The 22,699-nt window shown below is 42.3% G+C and overlaps 1 protein-coding gene across 15 annotated transcripts; it reads right to left on the reverse strand.

Annotated features, from left to right (window-relative positions):
• Nucleotides 1-1,468: 1,468 nt before the first annotated feature.
• numa1 (nuclear mitotic apparatus protein 1) lies at nucleotides 1,469-22,696 on the reverse strand. 15 transcript variants are annotated; one of them, XM_035386526.1, is made up of 26 exons: nucleotides 22,188-22,696; nucleotides 21,149-21,206; nucleotides 20,914-20,999; nucleotides 20,726-20,802; nucleotides 19,759-19,850; nucleotides 19,589-19,663; nucleotides 19,254-19,344; nucleotides 18,063-18,189; nucleotides 17,310-17,446; nucleotides 16,585-16,693; nucleotides 16,317-16,434; nucleotides 15,819-15,959; nucleotides 15,060-15,179; nucleotides 11,795-14,074; nucleotides 10,889-11,170; nucleotides 9,533-10,741; nucleotides 8,982-9,191; nucleotides 8,721-8,881; nucleotides 8,000-8,252; nucleotides 7,340-7,547; nucleotides 6,374-6,507; nucleotides 4,660-4,989; nucleotides 4,229-4,333; nucleotides 3,515-3,745; nucleotides 3,151-3,233; nucleotides 1,469-2,751 (listed from the first exon to the last, which is right to left on the reverse strand). In XM_035386526.1, the coding sequence occupies exons 2-25, from the start codon at nucleotides 21,188-21,190 to the stop codon at nucleotides 3,153-3,155; spliced, it is 6,699 nt and encodes a 2,232-aa protein (XP_035242417.1). In that variant the 5' UTR covers nucleotides 21,191-21,206; nucleotides 22,188-22,696; the 3' UTR covers nucleotides 1,469-2,751; nucleotides 3,151-3,152. The 15 variants fall into 15 exon arrangements, with proteins under 15 accessions (XP_035242417.1, XP_035242415.1, XP_035242412.1 ...); XM_035386524.1 differs by having other exon boundaries at nucleotides 10,889-11,179; nucleotides 11,645-14,074; XM_035386521.1 differs by having other exon boundaries at nucleotides 10,889-11,179; nucleotides 11,486-14,074.
• Nucleotides 22,697-22,699: the final 3 nt, after the last annotated feature.

Below are 22,699 nucleotides of genomic sequence, written 5' to 3' on the forward strand. Positions count from 1 at the left end.
CCTATCTTATCTCCTTTAGCATAGGTGCACACTGAACCGTCCTTTACGAAAGGAAAGGAGATACTGCCGTCCCACAATTCCTTGCAGCAGCAACATTTAAAGCGACGCACCATTCGGCCGTTCACGAAAACAAACGATCAACATGACTGAGTTGTGTGGTGGTTCTTAAAGTAATAATCTGGAAGATTTTCATTAAAATAAATGCCTGTTAAGTCACTATCTATCGCTGAATTAGGTAACACAATGGTGATTGAGCCTATTATTATATTCATTGGATTCAATACAATAAGGGACATTTTATTTTTCCCATTCACTTTGATGGGAGCTCCAATGTTTTTCCCTCAACATGCGCAGCACAGGCTTACTTCCTAGACTTCACAAGCTTAGGTTAGCTGAAGGCATGTTTGCCTGACTAGTTAAACATCCATGCCTGTGTGTAGTCCAGTCAAGCCGGTTCTGCACATTGAACTGTATAGTTCTGTGGTTTTGTACCACGCCGGTCAGTACAAAATAAGTTGCCTGGGCAAAACTTGTTGCTTTCCGCTTCCGGTACTGGTGTCATTAGTCCGTTTCCGTATTGACCATAGACTAAAAAATATGCTGCATTGAACACTGGAGACTTGGATATTTGAAGCAGACATGCATATTTAACTAGACAGGCGCCTACGCCTTCAGCTAACCTAAACTTGTGTTGTGAAGTCCCGGAAGTAAGCCTGTACTGCACATGTTGAGGCCAAAACATTGGAGCATTAAAGTGAATGGGGAATATCAGACTTTTGAAGGTGAAATAAAATGTGTAGCAGAGCCAGGCCAAACATTGAGTGTAATTACGGATATTTTACATTGGTATAACAATCATTTTGAGGAGCTTACCCCAATGTATTCGCGTAGCACAGGTACTAGCAACATCTGCTGTCCCTGCCCGTTACCAGAGTCGTTAAAGAATGGCAGAGCTAACCGCAAGTCGACTGCCATGTCATACCGTTTCAAAAGACAATTATCATAGTCATTGCTGGATTGTCTTGTCTCAACTGATGTAAATTCCGTCAAATAATACATACTTGCAAGCTACATGCAAATTTATGTTCTACATCACGTCAACAAGGTGTGAAAGTACCCAAGCGCACTTGGCCAAGTGTGGAGAAATGAGACAGCACACATGGCTCACCATTCTATAGCAACCCGCATTGGTTGAGCTGCACGTCCACCTGTCAGGCTCGAAACGTAACCTACGCAAGTATGCAAACGCAAATGACAACGCCAGGCCGACACTGCAAACACACGTCCCAGTTGTGCATACAGTCAACGTGTCCTTATGTCCCTGTGGAGGTAATAAACCAGAGTTCCCAAGGGTGTTTTTCTGCACTCTCCCGAATAAATAAAGGGACATTCCAAGCAATGGAGAGAAAAAAACAAATGACACTTGCATGCAGCAGCAATGTCAAAGCAGTTCCAAATTAAGAAAAGAGAAGTTGCAGTCTGGTTTTTTTATTTTGGGAAGACAAAAGTGACAGACAAAATGGACAAACACATTAACAGACTAATATCTACTGTGCAAAACCAGAGACCAGGAATCACCATCAAACTCTAGTCTGTACAGAAATACAATTTGATTAAGATAGGATTAATATATCAAATCACCACAACTCAACATTGATGAAATATTAATCCTCCACTCTTCCCCAAACAAAACTAGCTAAACTGCAATTTTTATGATTACACAATAAATTTCTTGATTTATAGATTTGTGAGGGGAAAAAAAAAGAAAAACAGAATGGGTATCATGTGCCTCACTGCACAAGCATCCTCGTGCACACGCCGCTGACTGTATACTAGAGCATAAAGCCAGCCTTGGCTTTAATTGAATCAATTATATAAACATATAACACAATCGATTACATGACCCTTTATGGCAAATAAAAACAGGTAGTGTCAATGACTCTTTGCCAATCAAACTCAGATACCTACTTCAGCAAAGTCCCCTTTTTGTAAGCAGATAAAAGGCATGTCTGACTTAATGTATATATGAGAGGATTTTAAATTTCCTATTCTTCCATACCCCTACCTCAACACATTTATTCAAATCGAAGGATAGGTATTACACTCAATCACTGAATATTCCCCTCAACACTATACAGTGTTATAGGTACTGGTGTCATATAGGAATTCCTCACTTAAAGCAGAACACCTTTAAGTGCAACTCTGCCATTCCAGGTAATGGAAAGACATATTTAAAACGAATTAATTATAGACAATCTTAAGAAAATATAGTACTGGGTTTTCAACCCTTGTCCAATGAGCATTTAAACACCCCATAGAACTGAGAAATAAAACAAATCCATTAAAAAAACGCTGAATACTACCAATATTAAAGATTAGCGTCCAGAACCAAATGAAGCGCATAAAAAAAGAAAATAAAAGCATAAGTCAAACACTGTAGTGAATAAAGAGAATGGTACCATATGGCAGGAAGAGGATAAAATATTAAAATATAATTTTGGACTTCTTCAAAGCCTTGCCAGATGACTCAAATCTTAAGCTGGTCCTCAGAAGTAAATGCTTGCTGCAGTTAAGAAAACCATGTAATATTTAATTTATTTATTTATTGCACATCTTTACAAAATAAAGATTATTCCAAAAAGAACATAAAATACAGGGGAGAGCCGGGCCAATTTCCTTTAGATTGACTGCTTGAGCCCAATACCTCCAGTGTTGGACTCACATCTTCATCCGAGGTCTATAGCTCATAAACTGTAAATAGAGGGGGAAAACAGTTTTATCATTTTATATTATATGAGCTTCTATGGCTTATACGCATCTCTCAGGCAATCATAATGCAACAAACCTTTTTGCAATTAAAAGCAAAATTACCCAATTCAGCTTTTTAAAAATACATTTTTGGAAGGTTAGTGCACCCAAATGTTTCCAGCCAAGACAACCAATTGTGAAGATGCAGTACACAAGTTGTGAAAGAAGCAAAAACAGCTGCAACCCAAGAAAATCTTAATGGAGCAATAGAAGTGGTCGAGCACAGCCCAAAATGGAGACGAGGATCCTGCCCACAAACCATAAGCCTCATTACCAAGTGACCAACACCACTTGCGCTCTGGAGCAGGTAAAAAGGAAGACAGGGACAGGAGAACTGATAACCTTCATCTCGGCTGCTGCTCTGTTTCGAGAGCCATGTCCTCCCTCTGGACAAAGACACACTCCATAAACTGAGCACTGACATTCTGTTTGTCCAGAAAAAAAAAAAAACGAATGATGCACCACAGTTAAAAGTACATCTTGGAAAGTTACTTTAGCCTTATGTAGTATGACGCATGATTACGCTGTGTTCGATACTATGTTGGTGTATGGTTTTAAATAGCTGGCCTACTTGCAGTTTTGAGTTTTAAAATATTTAGTGACTGACACTGGTCTCCAGAAACCCTGAGAAAACCGTAAAAGTCTGGCATGTGACTGCACCGTTTGTGAATGTGTGTTTGAATGATGAGTACCAGGTCTAGCTCACCTTCCTGGCGCTGGAGGTGATCTTTGGAGACTTGTTGCTGTTGATTCGGGGGGACCTGCGCTGAGGCTTCTCCCCGCGGGGGGACTTGGCAGAACGGGGGATTTTGCTGGTGGAGCCCGGGGACTTGCGAGTGCTGGCCCGCATCTTGTTGATGCCCTTCTGCAGAAAGCTCTTTCCATTTTTCTTTGGCGTGTTCTCAATGCTGAACATCATGGACTGCCTGCGCTCCACCTGAACAGTGATGAGGTTTACACCACAGGCCAGCCAGGTTCAGCAGCACAGTTAATAAAGAACTGCAAAGGCTTTACAACTGTGTTAGCTGAATAACTGACAAGACACCGCATGCAAAAATGCTGAAGTACTTCAGCTGCCCCTTTCATCTTTCCATTTTACACTCACTAGAGAATTAGAAGCAAGAAGATGCTTGATATAATATACAATGAATTACAGGCAATAAAACACAAATACACATTCATTCTCATCTCTAGATTACTGCTGGCCATTCTGTTCCACCATGCATCAGGCCTGCCAAGCCAGAGTTGCACACCAGGTTTTCTGCTGACAACCACGTGGTTGAGAACCACCAGAATACGGGACCCTTGACAGCCTGCTGTGAAAGGATTACATGGATGGAGTATTCACTGCTTTTAAGCGCTTGGTTTTTAGGAGACCGTCATTGTTCTGAAATAGAATGCTGACACACAACCAGCTCACCGGAGTATTGGGAGGTCGGTTCTGACTGTTTTGCAATGCAAAACGGCGATCATTCCGGTCTTTGGGAGTCATGGGACGGGGGAAACAGCTAGCCAACTTCTTAGTCTGGAGAAAGGCAGATAATTTACAGAAGATTGATGTCAGAAAGGAACATGCCACTTCATACTCAAGAAATCAAAGCTGAACATTGAAAAGTAAGCAACCATCTGGATACTGACACTGTACAATCCCACTGAAGCAGTAACTGGGAAGACCACATGGAGCAGTCTGTTGGCTGGAAGACTCAACCTATACACAAATTCCCCCCACCCCAAGCGGCTGGGCGTTTGATTTCCAGCCAAGGCACTTTCTGCCAGTGTTTTTTCATAAGGAGCAAGAGGTTTGTCCTGTTCCTTAGTCCCTGCACTAAGAGAGCATACGGTGTTCCTCACCTCAGGCGTGTCAGGCCCTGGCAGGTCGCAGCCGCCGCGCTTCAGAGGGAGGGTGGCAGCCCTGGTGTTCTGCGCATTGCTGGCACACCGTTTGGGATGCAGGGCAGCGTGCTGAGAGGCTGCCCTGGAGCCGATGTCGCCCGGCAGCATCGTTTCGCGGCGGGAGAGCGGAGCGTCGTGGATCTGACCCGGAAGCATAGAGAGCCGGTGTGAAGCCAGAGAGTCCGTGATCTGACTTGGCATCATGGAGGCCCGGCGGATAGTCTCGTTAGGGTCACCCATTTTCAGGTCATCATCCGTGATGGTGAATGAAGGGTTCCCGAGGCTGGGCTGCAAGCACACAAATGGTAGGCCACATTACAATTATAACATTTTCGGGGCTCTAGCCATCTTATCAATGGCAACCTAATGGCGCTTCTCCACCACCGTGCCGTGCCGGAATCCGTGCTCCCGCTTTGTTTTGCTTTCTCCACTGCCACCTGACCCGTGTCGGGCCGCAAGTACCCGTGCCGATTTTAGCTACTGCTCTGCGGTAGGTACCAAAGGTACTATCTGTGCTGCAATTAGATACTACAGACCGTTGACTGATCAATGGAAATCCTCACAAACGCGTCATTCCATGTTCAGTTTGTTCAACGGCAGCAACCGCCATTTTTAAATACCACAACAGCAACAGTAACGTTAACTAGCAAATTCTACAGTCAATATCTGGGACTAAATATTGAATAAATATACAACCTTACCATTGGTTTTACGCGTAGAGATGTTCCTTTTGAGACTGAGTGGTCATATATTGTCTTGGACAATCCGTTTGTAAAATATATGCGCATGTGTGATGCTTGGGTACCTTCGTAAATAATGAGCTGTGCGTAATACCACACGTGTTGTTTATGGCGCTGTCGCCCTTTTTAGTACAGTCTGGCTTGATTGACAATTTATCCAGTAGGTGAGAGTATAAGCTTTCTAACGATGTATAACATGTCTAATTTTGCTTCTGGAATAGCGTTTTATAGGTCAGCGTAACTGAAATTTTTCTTATTGTCGCATTCACTTACGCATTCTCTCTGTGATAGCAGAAAAAGAAGAAAGACGTAATGTAAGTATTACTGCTCAAATATTTCGGTTATATATGTTATTTTTTAAATTGAGTGTCTTTAAATAGGTTAGTGATATTATATAAGGTCAATGGAGAAGCGCCATAAGGTGAATCATTTTCAACCCTGCGTTATTGGAGACCGGAGTTTATCTGCAACAATACAACTTCCCCCCTGGTGTTAAGAGACCAATCCTTATTTGAGACCAGAATTAATTGGAAGTTTTACAGTAAACGATGGCAGATTGTTGTTTAAATAATTTAGTTTTTACCCACTTGCAGGTATGCGACCAAGTCAAATATTTACTCGCAGTTCCCCAAAAAATAATGGCATATGCGACCATTTTGGTCACAATCTAGACCTGATTTTTTATTCCAGCAAACGTTTCTTTTATTAACAGTACACACTAAATTAATAAAAAGGTGTTAAACGAGCACGTAACCGTCCAGACCCATGGTGCAACTCACTTCCGGAGACACATTTTAGCTGGCACCACCTGCACATGCGTCCCTCAAAAGTCGTCCGTGAGTGAGTGACCAACCACAATTTTTTAGGCTCAAGTTAAAAGACACCCACACTCTATTGCAATCTTATTCTTCAGGCCATTTCCGCCAACTCACCCGGGACTCTATTGGGTAGCTGCTCTTCAGATGAGGCAAACAGGCCTGGTTTCGAGCCTGCAACTCCGCAATACGCATCCAGTCTTCCGAATGGTCCGGCTCATTTTCAGCACCTACCCTGAACGTGCTGATGCCTAACAGAGACAAGGAGACCACAGTGAGAACGGCCCAAAACCAAACGCATTACATCCTTTAATAAACCTTTAATAAATATACTGCACACACTTCACCAGCTGGCCTACATGTATCACAACCCATAGCATCGATGGCATTTTGATGTCTGAAATGTAGAGGCATTCATGTGTGAACAACAGGGATATCAACCTTAAGTCCAAGAAGGCTGCAGTGTCAAAGGTTTTTGTAGTTTACTTTCAATGGGGACACAATTAAGAACTTAAGCACAGAGTGTGTGGATCCTCACCAATCAACAACGTTAATAAATAAATAACTTAAAAATAAATAAACAAACAAATAAAAGTACTGAATACACCAAAAACCAGCAAACAATGCAGCTCTCCAGGACTAGTCGGACACCCGCGGTCTACCAGAAGATAAATGCCTGAGACCAAAACATATTAACTTGTTTTTTTTAGTCAGGATTGGGTCCACCCCAACACTCTCAGGTTTCAGGCTTGCACAAGACATTAATATTTTTGGAATGCGGTTTTACCCAAGAGAACTGATGACACTGCTACTACAGCAGCTGCTACCTACAATCGCTCATGAGTGTAACATTTGTCAACATCAACTGAAAATCAAAGAGCTTTAGTGCAATTTTTTAATTTTTTTGTGGGGTGAGGGGGGGTGGGTAGACTAGATTCAGGCGAGGAAGTCACTGGGTCTATTTCAGCTTGGGTATTAAATTTGGGACCTGTGAAATCCAAGCAAAAACAAGGAGAAGAAAGCAAACGGCCACTGACACCGAAGGCAGCAGAGCGGGGAAACTGCGATGGCGATGAAACTCACTGCGGGGAGGGGCGGCACTGTGAGCAGCACTGCGGCGGTAGCCCGGAAGGTGCCGGAGTTGGTCACTTGCGGTGGCCTCTTCAGAGAATTCCAAGGAGAAGGGGCGACATCTTTGGTTAGCCAGATTGGGGAAGGACTGCGCTGATTGCAGACTGAGAGCCGATGTGAAGCCATCCTCTGGGTCTGCCTCCACTCTGCCTGGGGTCTTCTACAGCCAGAAGAGAGGCAGGATTATCACAAGTAAGCACAATATGAAGGCCTTGGCCAATAAGAAATACACCTACTTAAATCCAAAAAATTCATGAGCTGTGCACATCGTGCTACCGAAATGAGTCAAGGGTCAAGCCTCATCTTGTAGAGAACAAAAAATCTGAACCTCAAAACCTTTAGGGTGCTGGAAATTTTTTTTTTTTTTTTTTTCTTTTTAAACATCTACCAGGAGACTATATGCTCAAGAGACAAAAAGAGATTCTCCCATTTAAAAAAAAGAAAGCTGAATTAAGCAATGAACAATGTCGTCGTCATCATCATCATCATCATCATCATCATCATCATAGATGGTACCATGATGTTGTGGACAGACGCATATCTTCTGACAAGCGATCCTAATGAGGTGCACTGAGTACAAAGGTTTGCGATATGGGGAAGCATGCTCTTGACCTTGGTCATGGTGATGTTGATGACCTGTGTTGTGCGGCGGCGAGCAGAGTGGCTCCTCTTGGCTGAATCCAGCACAAGCTCTCCCAGAGAGGTGATGCTGCTCTCCAGCTTGCCGTCCACAGCATTACGGACGCTCATGGGCGTGAAGTACAGTGTCTCGAGCGATTCCCCGCCACGAGCCCGCTGTTTGGCCTGAAGTCGCTCTGAGCTGCGCAGCACAGGAGTGCTGGACTCTTCCCTTTTTGAGGGTCTCCTGACAGGTGAGAAACATTCAGCCATGGGGTTCTGTGGACAGCACTACTGCATGCACTGTCCTCTCAGGTTATTCTTTAAAGATTATTCTTTTTATTTCAGTTTTACTAAATGCTTTACATGGCAGTTTACAAGTTTTAAGTCTTATAACATCAGTACGTTTCTAAAATACCCTAAATTGCAAGTAAAAAGTCGACTTGCTCAATCAAAAACTGCACAAAAATTTTTAATATCAATTAACTCCAGAAAGTGAACTATCCTTTAACAAAGGCCATGAGCAAGATTAATAACAATGGATAAAAGTCAAATGCACCAATACTAGATTGAGTTTTCACACAAACTGAAAAGAGTTGTCACAGATGTACAATAAACAAATAAATCAGAATTGATTATTCTATTTTTTTAAATTACATTTCTTTTTAAATGAATTATTCCTGCAGGTCAAGGAGGGCCACAGCCATGGTGTTACCTGGTAGAGTTGAGAGAGTCCTCCAGGCTAAGGTCTAGACTGTCTCCACTGGTGTCCTGCTGCTTTTCAGTAACTTTCTGATAAACAGTCTCCTTGGGCTTCAGCTCTTCACACTTTCCAAGTCTTTTCTGTTCCCGTAGCTGCTTATCCGCATAGTCCAACTGCACATGTACATGAAGAGCCTCACTACTCACATTCTACAGTCCCCATCTAGTCCATTCAGAATACACTTTTGAATACATGTAACTAGCATGTACCTACCTGAGCCTGCAGGCTGTTGATATTGAAGAGAAAGTTCTTCTCCGTAGCCCTTGCTTGCTCTAACTCCAGCTGGAGAACCTGAATTTGTTCTGTAAGTGTCTTGATCTCCTGTTCATTAGTCTCCAGGGCTGTCGTAAGAGCCTGGATCTTCTCATTGGCCTCTAGTAGCTGCTGCTTCTTCCCATTATAATGAATTTTTGCATTTTCAACCTGAGACAGAACATAACCAAGTTTTATTTTCACAAATGCAAAAAATAAACAAAATAAAAATACATTTAAGAAATAAATAATACTAAGAATCCAGGAGTGCTGAAACCAACTAATCACCTAAGAGAGACATGCATTACTTCTCCCTTATACGGTGCCAATTCATAACTATTTCTGACAGATGCAGACCTTATCACTTGAAGACCTTATCCAAATATATAAACTTTGCAGCTAGGTTATAGTAAATGGCACATTTTACCTAAATGTGAATATTAACACACCAAGCTTTACAAAACTTAAATCTCTCTTATAATGCAGAAACACACCAAGGAAGGAGTACAGACCTGAGCTTTGTAATGCTCCAAGGCCTCAGACTTCAGAGACAATTGCTCTTGGAGGTCAGTATTGAGCTGTGACCTCTCTGCCATCTCTCCTCTCAGAGGGCGGAGTGTAGAGAGCTCCTCCCTTGCAAGTTGAAGCTGTGTTGCCAAGTCCTCTGTTAATTTCTGGGAAACCTCCTGTTCCTTTTGCAATCCTTCTCTTATTAACAGCAGCTCCTCATTCGTATGCCTCAGGGCTGCTATTTGCTGCTGGAGCTTTGTAGCATTTTCTTCCTGTGTAGAGGCACTAAGGAGTTTTGCCTTCAAATTAGCAATGATCTCTTCCATCCCTTTGTGCAGGGAGCTAAGCTCTGATTCTCTTAAAGACACATTGGTAGAGGCCTCCAGAAGCTGGGCCTCAAGTTGGGAAACTTTCTCCTCCAATTCTCTGCGTTGAGCTGCTTCAGTCTCAGCTGCGTTGAGTCTCAAGTTCTCCCTTTCTTTTAATTCACTACGCAGGGTACAAAGCTCTGATTCCTTCCCAGAAGCAAGGGTAGAGGCCTCCAGAAGCTGGGCCTCAAGTTGGGCAACTTTCTCCTCCAATTCTCTGCGTTGAGCTGCTTCAGTCTCAGCTGCGTTGAGTCTCAAGTTCTCCCTTTCTTTTAATCCACTACGCAGGGTACAAAGCTCTGATTCCTTCCCAGAAGCAAGGGTAGAGGCCCCCAGAACCTGGGCCTCAAGTTGGGCAACGTTCTCCTCCAATTCTCTGCGTTGAGCTGCTTCAGTCTCAGCTGCGTTGAGTCTCAAGTTCTCCCTTTCTTTTAATTCACTACGCAGAGTACAAAGCTCTGATTCCTTCCCAGAAGCAAGGGTAGAAGCCTCCTGAACCTGGGCCTGAAGTTGGGCAACTTTCTCCTCCAATTCTCTGCGTTGAGCTGCTTCAGTCTCAGCTGCGTTGAGTCTCAAGTTCTCCCTTTCTGTGAATTCACTACGCAGGGTACAAAGCTCCAATTCCTTCCCAGAAGCAAGGGTAGAGGCCTCCAGAACCTGGGCCTCAAGTTGGGAAACTTTCTCCTCCAATTCTCTGCGTTGAGCTGCTTCAGTCTCAGCTGCGTTGAGTCTCAAGTTCTCCCTTTCTTTGAATTCACTACGCAGGGTACAAAGCTCCAATTCCTTCCCAGAAGCAAGGGTAGAGGCCTCCAGAACCTGGGCCTCAAGTTGGGAAACTTTCTCCTCCAATTCTCTGCGTTGAGCTGCTTCAGTCTCAGCTGCGTTGAGTCTCAAGTTCTCCCTTTCTTTTAATTCACTACGCAGGGTACAAAGCTCCAATTCCTTCCCAGAAGCAAGGGTAGAGGCCTCCAGAAGCTGGGCAACTTTCTCCTCCAATTCTCTGCGTTGAGCTGCTTCAGTCTCAGCTGCGTTGAGTCTCAAGTTCTCCCTTTCTTTTAATTCACTACGCAGGGTACAAAGCTCCAATTCCTTCCCAGAAGCAAGGGTAGAGGCCTCCAGAACCTGGGCCTCAAGTTGGGAAACTTTCTCCTCCAATTCTCTGCGTTGAGCTGCTTCAGTCTCAGCTGCGTTGAGTCTCAAGTTCTCCCTTTCTTTTAATTCACTACGCAGGGTACAAAGCTCCAATTCCTTCCCAGAAGCAAGGGTAGAGGCCTCCAGAAGCTGGGCAACTTTCTCCTCCAATTCTCTGCGTTGAGCTGCTTCAGTCTCAGCTGCGTTGAGTCTCAAGTTCTCCCTTTCTTTTAATTCACTACGCAGGGTACAAAGCTCCAATTCCTTCCCAGAAGCAAGGGTAGAGGCCTCCAGAACCTGGGCCTCAAGTTGGGAAACTTTCTCCTCCAATTCTCTGCGTTGAGCTGCTTCAGTCTCAGCTGCGTTGAGTCTCAAGTTCTCCCTTTCTTTTAATTCACTACGCAGGGTACAAAGCTCTGATTCCTTCCCAGAAGCAAGGGTAGAGGCCTTCAGAACCTGGGCCTCAAGTTGGGAAACTTTCTCCTCCAATTCTCTGCGTTGAGCTGCTTCAGTCTCAGCTGCTTTGAGTCTCAAGGTCTCCCTTTCTTTTAATTCACTACGCAGAGTACAAAGCTCTGATTCCTTCCCAGAAGCAAGGGTAGAAGCCTCCTGAACCTGGGCCTGAAGTTGGGCAACTTTCTCCTCCAATTCTCTGCGTTGAGCTGCTTCAGTCTCAGCTGCGTTGAGTCTCAAGTTCTCCCTTTCTGTGAATTCACTACGCAGGGTACAAAGCTCCAATTCCTTCCCAGAAGCAAGGGTAGAGGCCTCCAGAACCTGGGCCTCAAGTTGGGTAATTTTCTCCTCCAATTCTCTGCATTTAGACCTCATTGCATTTGTCTCTTGGTCTCTCAAGCATTGCATCTCCTCCTGTATTTCCAATTCCTTTTTCAAGGAGGACACTTTCGTTTGCAGCATCTGAATTTCCTGATCCCTTTCTGAGGAAAGACTAGATGCAGAGAGAAGATCTCTGTGAAGTTTGTGAATGGCTTCCTCTTGTCTTTTGCAATCTGCTGCAGCAAGTTTGTTTCTCTCAATATCCTGCTCTTTCAGACAATTTAATTCTATACTTACAGCAGCAAATTTCTTTTTCATGTGCTCAAGACTTTCATTTCTTTCTGTAGCCAAGGAGGAAACCGAGAGAACTTCAGCCTGTAGGATTGTAATCTTTTCTGTAGCTATGACTTCCCTGCTTTCTGCCTCTCGTTTTTCTTCCTGAATCAGCAAAATTTCTTGATGTAGTTTTTCCAAATCTGCTTTTTGTCTGTTGAGTTCTTCCCTATGAACAATGGACTCTTCTCTCAATTCTTTTTCCTGCACCTTTTGGGTTCTGAGAGCAGATTCTAAAGCCTTGAGATTCTCTTCCAGTGAAACAGCTCTAGCTTGTTCAAGGGCCAGATCTTTTTGTAGACTTAACACTAGCTGACTCTGGGTTTCAAAGGCTGTAACCTTTTTACAGATTTGTGCTTGACTTTCAGCTACCCTTTGCTCTAGTTCAGAGACAGAGTGCTTATAATCCTCACTCTCCTTGTTCTGAACATCCTGCAAAGCACAAGCCTTCTCTTCCAAAGCCTGAATGCTCTGTAGGAGAGTGCTGATCTTATCTTCTTTTTCATCTAATGAGACCCTCAATAGCTGAACCTCCGCCATTCTGGCATCAGCATCTTGCTTAGTCATTTGATGTCTCTTCTCCTCCTCTGCAAGATTTTGTCGCAGTTCCTCCATTTGAGCAGTTTCACTTTGAAGATAAAGTACACGTTCTTGCTGGATCTTCACTTCTTCCTCTTTGGTAGATATTTCATCCTGTAAGAGTTCCTTTTCGGCTTCCTTTTGCTTCACCAATCCTTGCACATCGGTCAACTCAAGATGCAATGTACAAATCTCTGCTTGGTGTTTTTCAATGACAGAATTAAGGTGAGACTCCACAGTACTTTTTGCAGTCCTTGTGGCTTCAAGTTCCACAAGGTATTGCTCAGTCTCCTTTGCCAGTTTTTCCACTTCTTCAGTCTTTGTTTGAACATTAGCACTTAGCATCTCAACTTCTGCTGCTCTCTCCTTGGCCAGGTGAAGACTATGATCACGTTCTGCTGAAAGTGCATTTGACAGCTCTCTACATTCAATCTTCAGCTCTTCCACACAGGATTCAGCATGGCGTTTCTCCTGTTGTGCTTCATTAAGCTGCTGGCCCATCAGCTTAATATCCGTCAGTAACTGCTGGACCCTGTGTCCAAGCTCAGTGATCTCAGATTCCATTTGGGAATGCTTCTGGAGCTTGGCTGCGAGTGTCTCCCTGTGTTTACGGCTCTCCACTTCCAACTCATTTTGCAGATCCCTGATGGCAGATTCCAAAGATATCAACTTCAAATGTAGCTCTTCTTTCTCTCTCCTGAGGTCAGACAAGAGAGACCGCTCAACCTCCCGCTGCTCTTCAAGTTGCCTGACCTGTTTATTAAGATCAAGGACTTCCTCCTCTTTCGCCTGGCGAAACTGATGATACTCCACCAAAATAGTATCCCTTTCCTGGATTGCACTCTCAGATGCCTCTTGCAGAAAGGCTTGCTGGCGAGAGCTCTCCTCTTCCTTTGATTTCAAAGTAGTTTCTAGGTGTTTCACTTGTTCGCTCAGTCCCTGAACGGTTTCCTGGTTTATCTGATCCTGCTTCTCCATGTTCTGCATCAAAATCTCCTTCTGTTTCTGTTCCTCTGCCACTTGCTGGCTAAATACCGTTGCTGCCAGCTCCTTCTGGTGAATCACATCAGAAAGACGGGCAATCTCTGCATTCATGGCACTAATCTGGGAAGTCATTGTTGCCTGCTGCTCTCTTGAGATCTGCTCAAGTGCCTCCCTTTCGCCCCGAAGGACACACAGGGTATGCTGTAGTTCAGATATGAGCCCTTGTAGATGGGAGACCTCACTCTCAAATTTGTTTTTCTCCATCTCATGCTTTGCTTGCATTTCTCCTTTTTCCTTCTCCAGCTGGAGAATGGTTTCTTGGAGCTGCAAGAGCTTGCACGTTAATTCAGAAATTTCCTGGTTTAGCCTTTCCCACTGTGAAGACAAAGGAGATGAGACTCATTTAAGAATTAAAACACTAAATCAATTTTGTACATTTATAACTTTTGAAATTTCTCAAAAACACAATTTCTCTCATCAAAGCAAATATAGCATGGTCCCAAGAACTTACATTACATTAGCCGGGCAGTTTATAAAAAATAAAAAATTAAATAATTGGCAGAAATTGGCTGAGCACCACCATAATTTGAAATGCCCATCAGTGTGCAACCATGGTGGCATTCATTTGCGAATCCCATGGTCAATTTGAGAGAGTACAGACAGATGTGGCTCTCCAAAACACATGGTGTTGTTTAAACACATGTTTAACTTTTTAAAAATGAGCATCACAGCCATGGGCATATTGGCTTTCTTTGACCTTTATCCCCCACACTTTAATCATACCTAATGCAAATATCCAAACTTCAGTGGCCATGTGAAATGCTTTGTGGAGGGGAAAAAAAAATGTCACCACAGTTCTCTGATTAGGTATACATGAGACGACCAATCAGCAGCAAGGCCTTGCACCTTCTGTGATTGACAAAAACACATCACATGATCACACTGAAGCTGTATTATCTTGCTGCAGATTTGACATCTTATCAACACTCAATACATATCAGTGGTGATGCTTTTTTTCCCCAGAAGCCTTTCACATGGCCTTTGGAAGTTTGGATGTTTACTACTGCTTCAAGTGTAATGAAAAAACAGGGAATACACCACATGGTGGCAATGATCGTTATTGCATTTAAGTATTATTGAGGCATATTTCCCAGCCCATATTCTTTTCACAGTGCTATGCTCAGAGTGGAGTCGGTGGAAGACCTTTCATTTGCAAATAATGTGCAACCTACAGTCACCAAACCAGCCAGTGCAGGTCGTTAGATAGCGGAAGAACATGATTCCCAACTGGCTGAACCCTCCCGACTCAACCACCAAAAAAATGAGGAGGGTCGGGAAACAGAAATGTTTTAAAAGTTACCTCCATTATGGGTCCCATGACCTCGCCTCGCTCCTGAGTTTGGGCATGGGCTTTTCTCAGCTCATCCTCCAGAATAGAGATCTTCCCTCGTAAAATCTGAATTTGCTCACTCAAGCTCTCCTAGAGACGAGATGTAAATAACAAAAAATTACCAACTTTTGAATGGGCTGAAGGAGTGGGCTCTCCAGCAATGATGAACAGTGAGAGGATCTCCAGCAGCCAGATCAATGTGATATACACAAAGGCAAATTTATTTTCAGTTAATAATTCAATTATCCGGACATTTATAAATGCTGTAAAGAGGCAATACTTACAGGGAAATACTCCAGAAATACAATGTAATTAGCTGTAGATAGAAATTTCTGAACTGCTTTAGACAGAGGCCCAAAGAAAAGTAAATAAATAAAAAGGTACAAACTATGTGCTACACAATTGCCAATTTCACTGCGACCAAACATTATTATTATTATTATTATTATTATTATTTTTATTATTATTAATAATAATAATAATAATGGCTTTATTTGTATAGCACTTTTCAAAACAGGTAACAAAGTGCTTCACAATAGTTAATACAAAACACAGAAACAAATAAATAATAAAATAACAAAATAAAAAAATCACCCAATAAACATAAATATTCTTGGTAAAGAAAGCAAGAACATTAAAGGCCAAGACAATCAAGAAGAAATATTAAAAGATAAGAATCCAACCATGTGGCTTACTTCAAAGAAGACTTAGAACTAGACCCAATCCCACCTTTTCAGACACAGCCTGGCAAAGCTCAGTCTCAAAGAACATTTTCTTGCTCTCCCACTCTGCCTGTGATGCCTGCTGCTCCTCACTCAGGGTGTCCACCATTGTCTGGGCACTCGACAAACGAGCAACCATGTCTTTAATCTGAGGAAAAATGCACAATCCTCCTTGAGAGGCCAACACTTGCCTTTCACTTTTAGATATATAAAGCTGCTGCTTTTCAACACATTACCTTAATAGCTCCAGCTGAGATTTGATAGGAGATCACGTGACCAGCTAGAGAACATGGCAGTTTGAGACTTACACTACCCTCTCCAATTCTGTTTTCCAACCGTGTTTATTTCTCACTTGCAGTCAGATGTAAACTTACTTTCAATGATCCAGCTGGTGATGTCAGAACGCATCAAATGAAAACACATTTCACAGCAAAAATGGGAGGGGGGAATAAATAATCAGGGGGGAAACCATGGTTGGTAGTACAGTCTGCCCTTGGCTACCTACATTGACAGACAGATCTCCATTCTCCTCAGTCAGCTGATCAATCTTCTTTTCCATTTGACCCTTGTTGGTTTTCAAGTCCTGGCACTGCTTTAGCACTTCATGCAAATGCTTCAGCAGCCTGAATGGAGAAGGGGGAGGGGTTGGAACAGAAAAGGGAACTCACATGAGAGATTTTCAGTAGATAAAATGCCCTTCTAGCCACAAATATACTTGCAGAACTAGGTGGCCCAACACTGGTCTACAAGGCATTGTTTGCCCCAGCCTTTACCCTTCATTTTTATTCTGGAGCTCCTCCAAAGCTTTGGGCTCTTGGTCCTGCTCTGCATTATCCCTCATCAGCCTCTGGAGCCGATGCTGCAGCTGGGATATCTGTAATTCTACAGAGAGAGAGCAAAAATCACAGGAGGGCTTCCATGCAAATTTGTTTTATTTTAGATAATATTTTAAAGACAAGTGTATTCTTTTTAAAGACTGCATAAACGGATTCTTCACTTCCTTTTTTAAAAATTTATTTTAAAACTATTTCAGTTTTAGTGCACATTTTCACATCACTGGCCCATTTCCGGTAAGACTAGACACCCCTGACTGCGAATATCCTTCATTAGAATAAAAAAAATCCAATTGAAGAAACAATAAAACAGAAAATACATAAATACAATGGAAAGTAAACTAAAATTAACTTGAATGCTTCATAAGTTAAATTCTCAAAGAACTAGGACTTGAAAATGGATTTTGAAGGACAAAGGGAATCCTGTCAAAGTCAGCTCTCTGAAACCTCAATTTCAGTGTTACATGCATAGAATGTTTATTAAAATCACAAGGACTACAACAGATTGATAGATGTGGAAGAACAACCATTTGTCAAATCAAGATACCTACAAGCTTGTGCGCAAGCCAACAATTGTTTAAAGCACTATAAACTAAGCCTTGTAAAATTACGTGAAAAGGGCACAAGTCATGGGCCCTCCTTCACTACATTCTCCAGTGCAGTACCTCTTTCTGCGACCAACTGGCTGGTGTTGGCCAGCTCCCGCTCCAGCTCATCCCTCATATCCCTCTCCTCAGCCAGCTGTTTACGCACCTTCCTCAGCTGGAATTGGGGTGTGTTAAGGACTTCCTGTATAGGGGATCTGAAGACCCGAGATCAACCACTGGTGAGCACAGGGAGGATGTCAATTTGTATCATGTAATGGACTCTGGTCCCTTATGTCTGCAGATGCAGGCGGTTATTGTATACATCAGTTTTAAGAGCAAGGAATCCACCCAGCAGTGTTTCCCATACATTGACTTGGGTGGCCCACCCAAAAATATTAACCAAATAGAACACAGCACCCACGCATATTGTTCTCAACTCTTAGCTACTTATATTGAATCAATACTAAAACTATGTAGCCTACATTCAAAATGAAAAGGCATATGTGCAACATTGGACTTAGCATCGCAGAGGGAGGGTTTCCTTTAGCAGGGTACTCCCTGCCTTGTGCAAGAGACTCCACAAAGGGGCACCAGAAGTGACCCAAAGTTAGCCACAAATGTGCTGTCCTCTAGCACAATTAATGTGCGGCTCATTGGATGGATTGAAAAATGAAAAGCTGGCTGCACAAATTGACAAAGGATGTAGGACCAATTGGATGGGCATACAGATGGAATGGGGAGAATAACTCAAGCGCAAACCTTAGCCATCACCGCAACTGAAAGAATATACCTCACAGTAATGACAAAGGAGTAATGTAAATGTAGCTTTACCCAGCTGAGCTGGATGCCACGGTCATCAGCTCCAAGAACTTTACTTCTGGTCTCCGAATTCTGCTTAGGACAGGTGATTCATCACTGAAACTGCTTGTGCTGGAGTCGCTGGGCAAACAAACAGTGACTGGAAAGAGAAGCAGTGGATAAAGAGACCATTTCATTTTTTAACTACACAACTATTTTAAACATAGGCATACTGGCAACCCCTTGAGTGATATCTCATTTTGTTTTACATTAGAAGGGGTGTCCGGACATTAAAAGGATCACGATAGCTCAAGTACAGTAGATATGCCTCAGAGGCAACAGCACCTTTGCATAAAGTTATGTGGCTCTCTCTATTTTGAATCAACTTAAGTTGCAGGTAAATAGCCGCTTTATTGAGCCAGAAACTGGATTATATTGATCAGTTATTTTCATTATCGATATGTTCCCATGATGTTCATTTTATATGGTATAAGTTTCAACTGGCCAATTTTTTTTAAAATTACAAATGCACTACTGTATTCTAAGTTTCTATGTTTTTTAAACATATAAAATTCCCATGCCACATTCAACACAACGGAAACACTAACATTTTGTGCGAAATGACAAGTTTCAACAAAGAGACCCACAAAAAGATTCGGTGTTTTGAGTTTGCACGATCCGGTGTGCGCAAGCCCCCAGGGAGATCTGTTTTCAAGCAGTTCACAAACAGCCCACCAGTTCGCATGTCTGCCATTGGTCCATCCAAATATCACTTTCAACTGTATTTTCCAGTTGGCCCAGTTGACCAGAGACTGTGGAGCTCACCCACGCTCTACAACAGTGCCTTGACAGGATGAGCCACCTATCAGCCTTCAGTTTATACATTCAATTGCATTTTTACTCCATACTGCGCAGAAATGTAGTGACAAAGCTTCCATTTCTGAAATTGCATGACTTGCTGTGCGCAGAAAAAACATCTGTTGTAAAGGCATACCCCTTATAATATTTGTATCGTAAAAAAAAAAACACAAAAATATACATCTCCCAGGCCATAGTTTCCATAAATAGAGAAGTAAACTTCTTATGGAAGAAAGTAATTTTGTCCTGGAGCAACTGAATGTGGCAGGGTGTGATTTTAAAGTATCTCCGTGCAACCCTAACACCTCAACACCTGTGTCCAGAACCCAAGGAGGTAAGTTAAGTATTAAAAAAAGCTCAACTCACATGGTTTTTGGAGAAATTTCTCCAAATTGTCACTCAGGTGAAGACTGTTCTCATTATCGAGAACAAAGCGGAGTACTGCAGCCATCTGAATCTGAATGGATAGGCATAAAGAGAAGATCGGCATAATGCACGATATCAACATTATTCAAAATTTCCAGGGAGCAAAGATACTTTGATCATATTTGAGATTTGGATCACATGTACCTTTTGGGCCCTATAGGTGCCTAATAGCTGGGTCTTAAATTAAACCTCTATAGGGTCAAAAATCCCATCAAAAAAGGCACTTCAGTTGCAATTTCACTACGAGTAAACAATCTGCAAGTGTGTCAAATTACCTCCGTCTTATGGTCCAGTTCGTCCGTTATTAGAAGTTCATTAACGATGGCATGGCACATAAGGAGCACAACCACCTGAATGGGAATAGAGCACATTATCAAAAATTGTAAAAAAAAAAATGTATCGCCATGGATCACTCATTTTACATGTCATAGATTAAAATGTGTACCTTTGACAACTCTATATCCAAGTCTTTCCGATTCAGGATGTTGTCCCATGAGATAATGGCTCCTCTGTCTGCTTTGTACCGGCAGTGCGCTGCTGAGAACAAATAAATGGGTCACAGGAAACAATGGTACTCAAATGAATCCCGAGACCAAACCAAGAATACACCACCATCATGTTAACCATATGGATATCCACTACAGATTATTCAAAATGCTGCTGCCCGACTCATCTTCAACCTTCCCAAGTTCTCCCACGTCACTCCTCTGCTGAGGTCACTCCACTGGCTACCAGTCGCTGCCAGGATCAGGTTCAAAGTCCTGACCCTCGCCTTGTCTTCAGCAAGTGAAATGCATGTTCAGTTAGATCCAGGTTGGGTGTTTGACTTGACCAGTAAATAACATTCCACTGTTGATGTTTCTGTACACTTCAGAATTTGTCCTGCTGCTGCTGTCAGCAGTCACATAATCAATAAAGGCAAGAAAGTCAGTGCCAGTGGCAGCCAAACAGGTCCAAGTCTTAACACCAACACTACCCCCACCATGTTTCAAAGATGAGATGGCATGCATTGGATCATGAGCAGTTCATTTCTCCACTTTTCTCTTTCCATCACTTTGGCATAGGTTAATACTCATTTCACCCATTTACTGCAGGCCTCAAAAACTGAGGTTGGTAGCACTTTTAGCTGAGAATGTATAACGTGTAATAGTGTCTGCGTTTTTGAGTTGTATTTTACGTTGTAATATCTGCTTGTTACTTCCCTTGGCCAGGGCTCCCTTGTAAAAGAGATAAACATCTCAGATACAAAGGAATGTAAACAGTTAATTTAGAATCTTCAATCAGAAGATTATAAATGTATATGGAAAGATGAAATAGTCTGCAAGTAAACGTGGCTGCTCCAAATACTTCGACTGCACAGTCATTTACGATGCATAATCACAGGGGTATAGACCATTTTTACAATCTCTTACTTCGAAGAAAGTCAGAGACAAATTCAAGTCTTTTCTGGATGGGCTGATCCAGCAGTCCCTGAACTTCTTGTCCCTTCCTGGTGAAGCAGAATATGAACAATTTTAAAATACATCGACAAGCATGGAATATTCACAATGTAATGTAATGCGAAATGCATTTATTATAAAGGCTTTTCAGAAATACTCACAGTTTGCATATCAACTTCAAAAGCAAGATGCCATCTTGTAAAAGGATAATGTTATTAACTGGGTTCGCCAAACGGAGGCTGTTTATCTGTTAGGGTTACAGGTACAAAATTAATAGTTTGCTGAAAAGTTACGAATCAGCTTTCTTCGTGACTGTTAGATATAAAACACTAGGCAAGCATTTACCTAAATTAAGTTCCTCAATTAACGCTATAACGTACAGTAAGCGGTACTCACCCACGCCAGTAAGACGTCCTCTTTTTGCCGATGCAGGGCCATCTCTTGGACTCTTCCACTGTTTAAGATTAACATAATAGTGAAACTTAAACAGTTAACTAATCTCCGGTAGGCACCGGCAAAATCCATCAGAGAACGTTACGCAGCTAAAGTTAGGCAAAGAAAGGACTTCGTACCCTTAAACTAGCTTCTATTCTCTGCCCTCAAACACATAACTAGCTTGCTAACGGTAACCTACGTACAATATCTGCGGCTGTACTGCCTCAGGGTAAGTTAACGTTACTTTGAAAGCTAACGTTAGCTATATAACGTAACAACATTGTGATAAACCTTCGTTAACAGCCCGTAATTGCAAGACTGTAGTTCTCTTTAATAACAAGACAGCTAGGTTTACATTCAGCCACGCATATGTTTTGATAATTAAATCGGCTAACGTTTGGAACAACTTTAATTTAAACGTCTTGCTTGCCTACGTTTTCAATGGGAGGTGGATCGTTCAGGCAATCTAGCTAGCTAGTTAGCGTTAAATTCTCGGATTCGCGTTTGCTGATGTTAGTTAACTTATGATAAAACTATAGCAAGCCATGGTAAGTTACACTAATTCACTGGTGTCTAATGAGGCGTGAATGCCGCACCAGCGTTTACTACTAGCAAGCCTGTCAGATGGCAGTTTTAGCTATCCAACGTTAGCACTTTAGCCGAATACTTACTCATAGCTAAGTTAGTCTAGTCAATAGCTAGCTGGTTGTTGTTTAGCTAGCAGTTGGCTATCGTTAGTCTACCTGTGATTATGACAAGTAGTCCTCAACTCGCTTTCTAACAGCTAGCTAGCTACTCTCCCCCATGCATACTAGCTAATAACGTTAACCAGCGCTTGCTTTTATTACATTGTCCAAACTAGCCAATGCAACACTGCAAACGGCAGCTAGCTAGCTATTTAGATAACTTTGCTCAATAACAATTTGTACAAAATATCGTCTCGGTAGATTACCACACGATTTTGTTTTTCCATATTTATAAAATCGAGGACGACTCTAACCTCTAAAATCCAACGCAGATCATTAGTTGTCGAACTTGTAGCAAGTTAAAAGAAAATCTCAAACAGTCCAAATTGGTCAGGATATCCCCACCCTCTGATTTGAGTCTTTTTCAAATTTCGGCGCATTGGCGTGTCGAAAAACCCCATTGGCGACGCAACTCAGTCCTGATTGGCCTAAATTAATGACGAGAACTCGACTGTCTTGTTTGGCCAATAGCAATTCAGTGTACTTCTTGTTTAAATTTTTGAGTGATATGATATTCATGTTGTTTTCAGTCAGTCAACACTTTAATATATTCAAAAATAACTACATTTTCGGAATTACCTATACATGTATATATACGTGATGCCTATTTAAGACGCGCATTACGAAGGGGCTACACGCATAGACTGTATAAAAATACAGAGGTTACACGTAAACACAAGGGGTTACATGTACTACATTTCCCAGAACCACATATTGTTTGTTTCCTTGGAAACTGATTGTTGTGTTAACAGAGTTCTTTTGACTT

This window comes from Anguilla anguilla, chromosome 12 (assembly GCF_013347855.1).
Source record: "Anguilla anguilla isolate fAngAng1 chromosome 12, fAngAng1.pri, whole genome shotgun sequence".
Taxonomy (NCBI): domain Eukaryota; kingdom Metazoa; phylum Chordata; class Actinopteri; order Anguilliformes; family Anguillidae; genus Anguilla; species Anguilla anguilla.

Excerpts from the sequence above, each read along its gene's own strand:
- numa1 (XM_035386516.1), bottom strand. The coding sequence starts at position 21,190 with ATGGCCCTGCATCGGCAAAAAGAGGACGTCTTACTGGCGTGG. Across the intron at positions 9,192-9,532 it reads TGGAGCATTACAAAGCTCAG|GTTGAAAATGCAAAAATTCA; the intron begins GTCTGTACTCCT and ends GTTCTGTCTCAG. Across the intron at positions 8,882-8,981 it reads TCAACAGCCTGCAGGCTCAG|TTGGACTATGCGGATAAGCA; the intron begins GTAGGTACATGC and ends GTACATGTGCAG.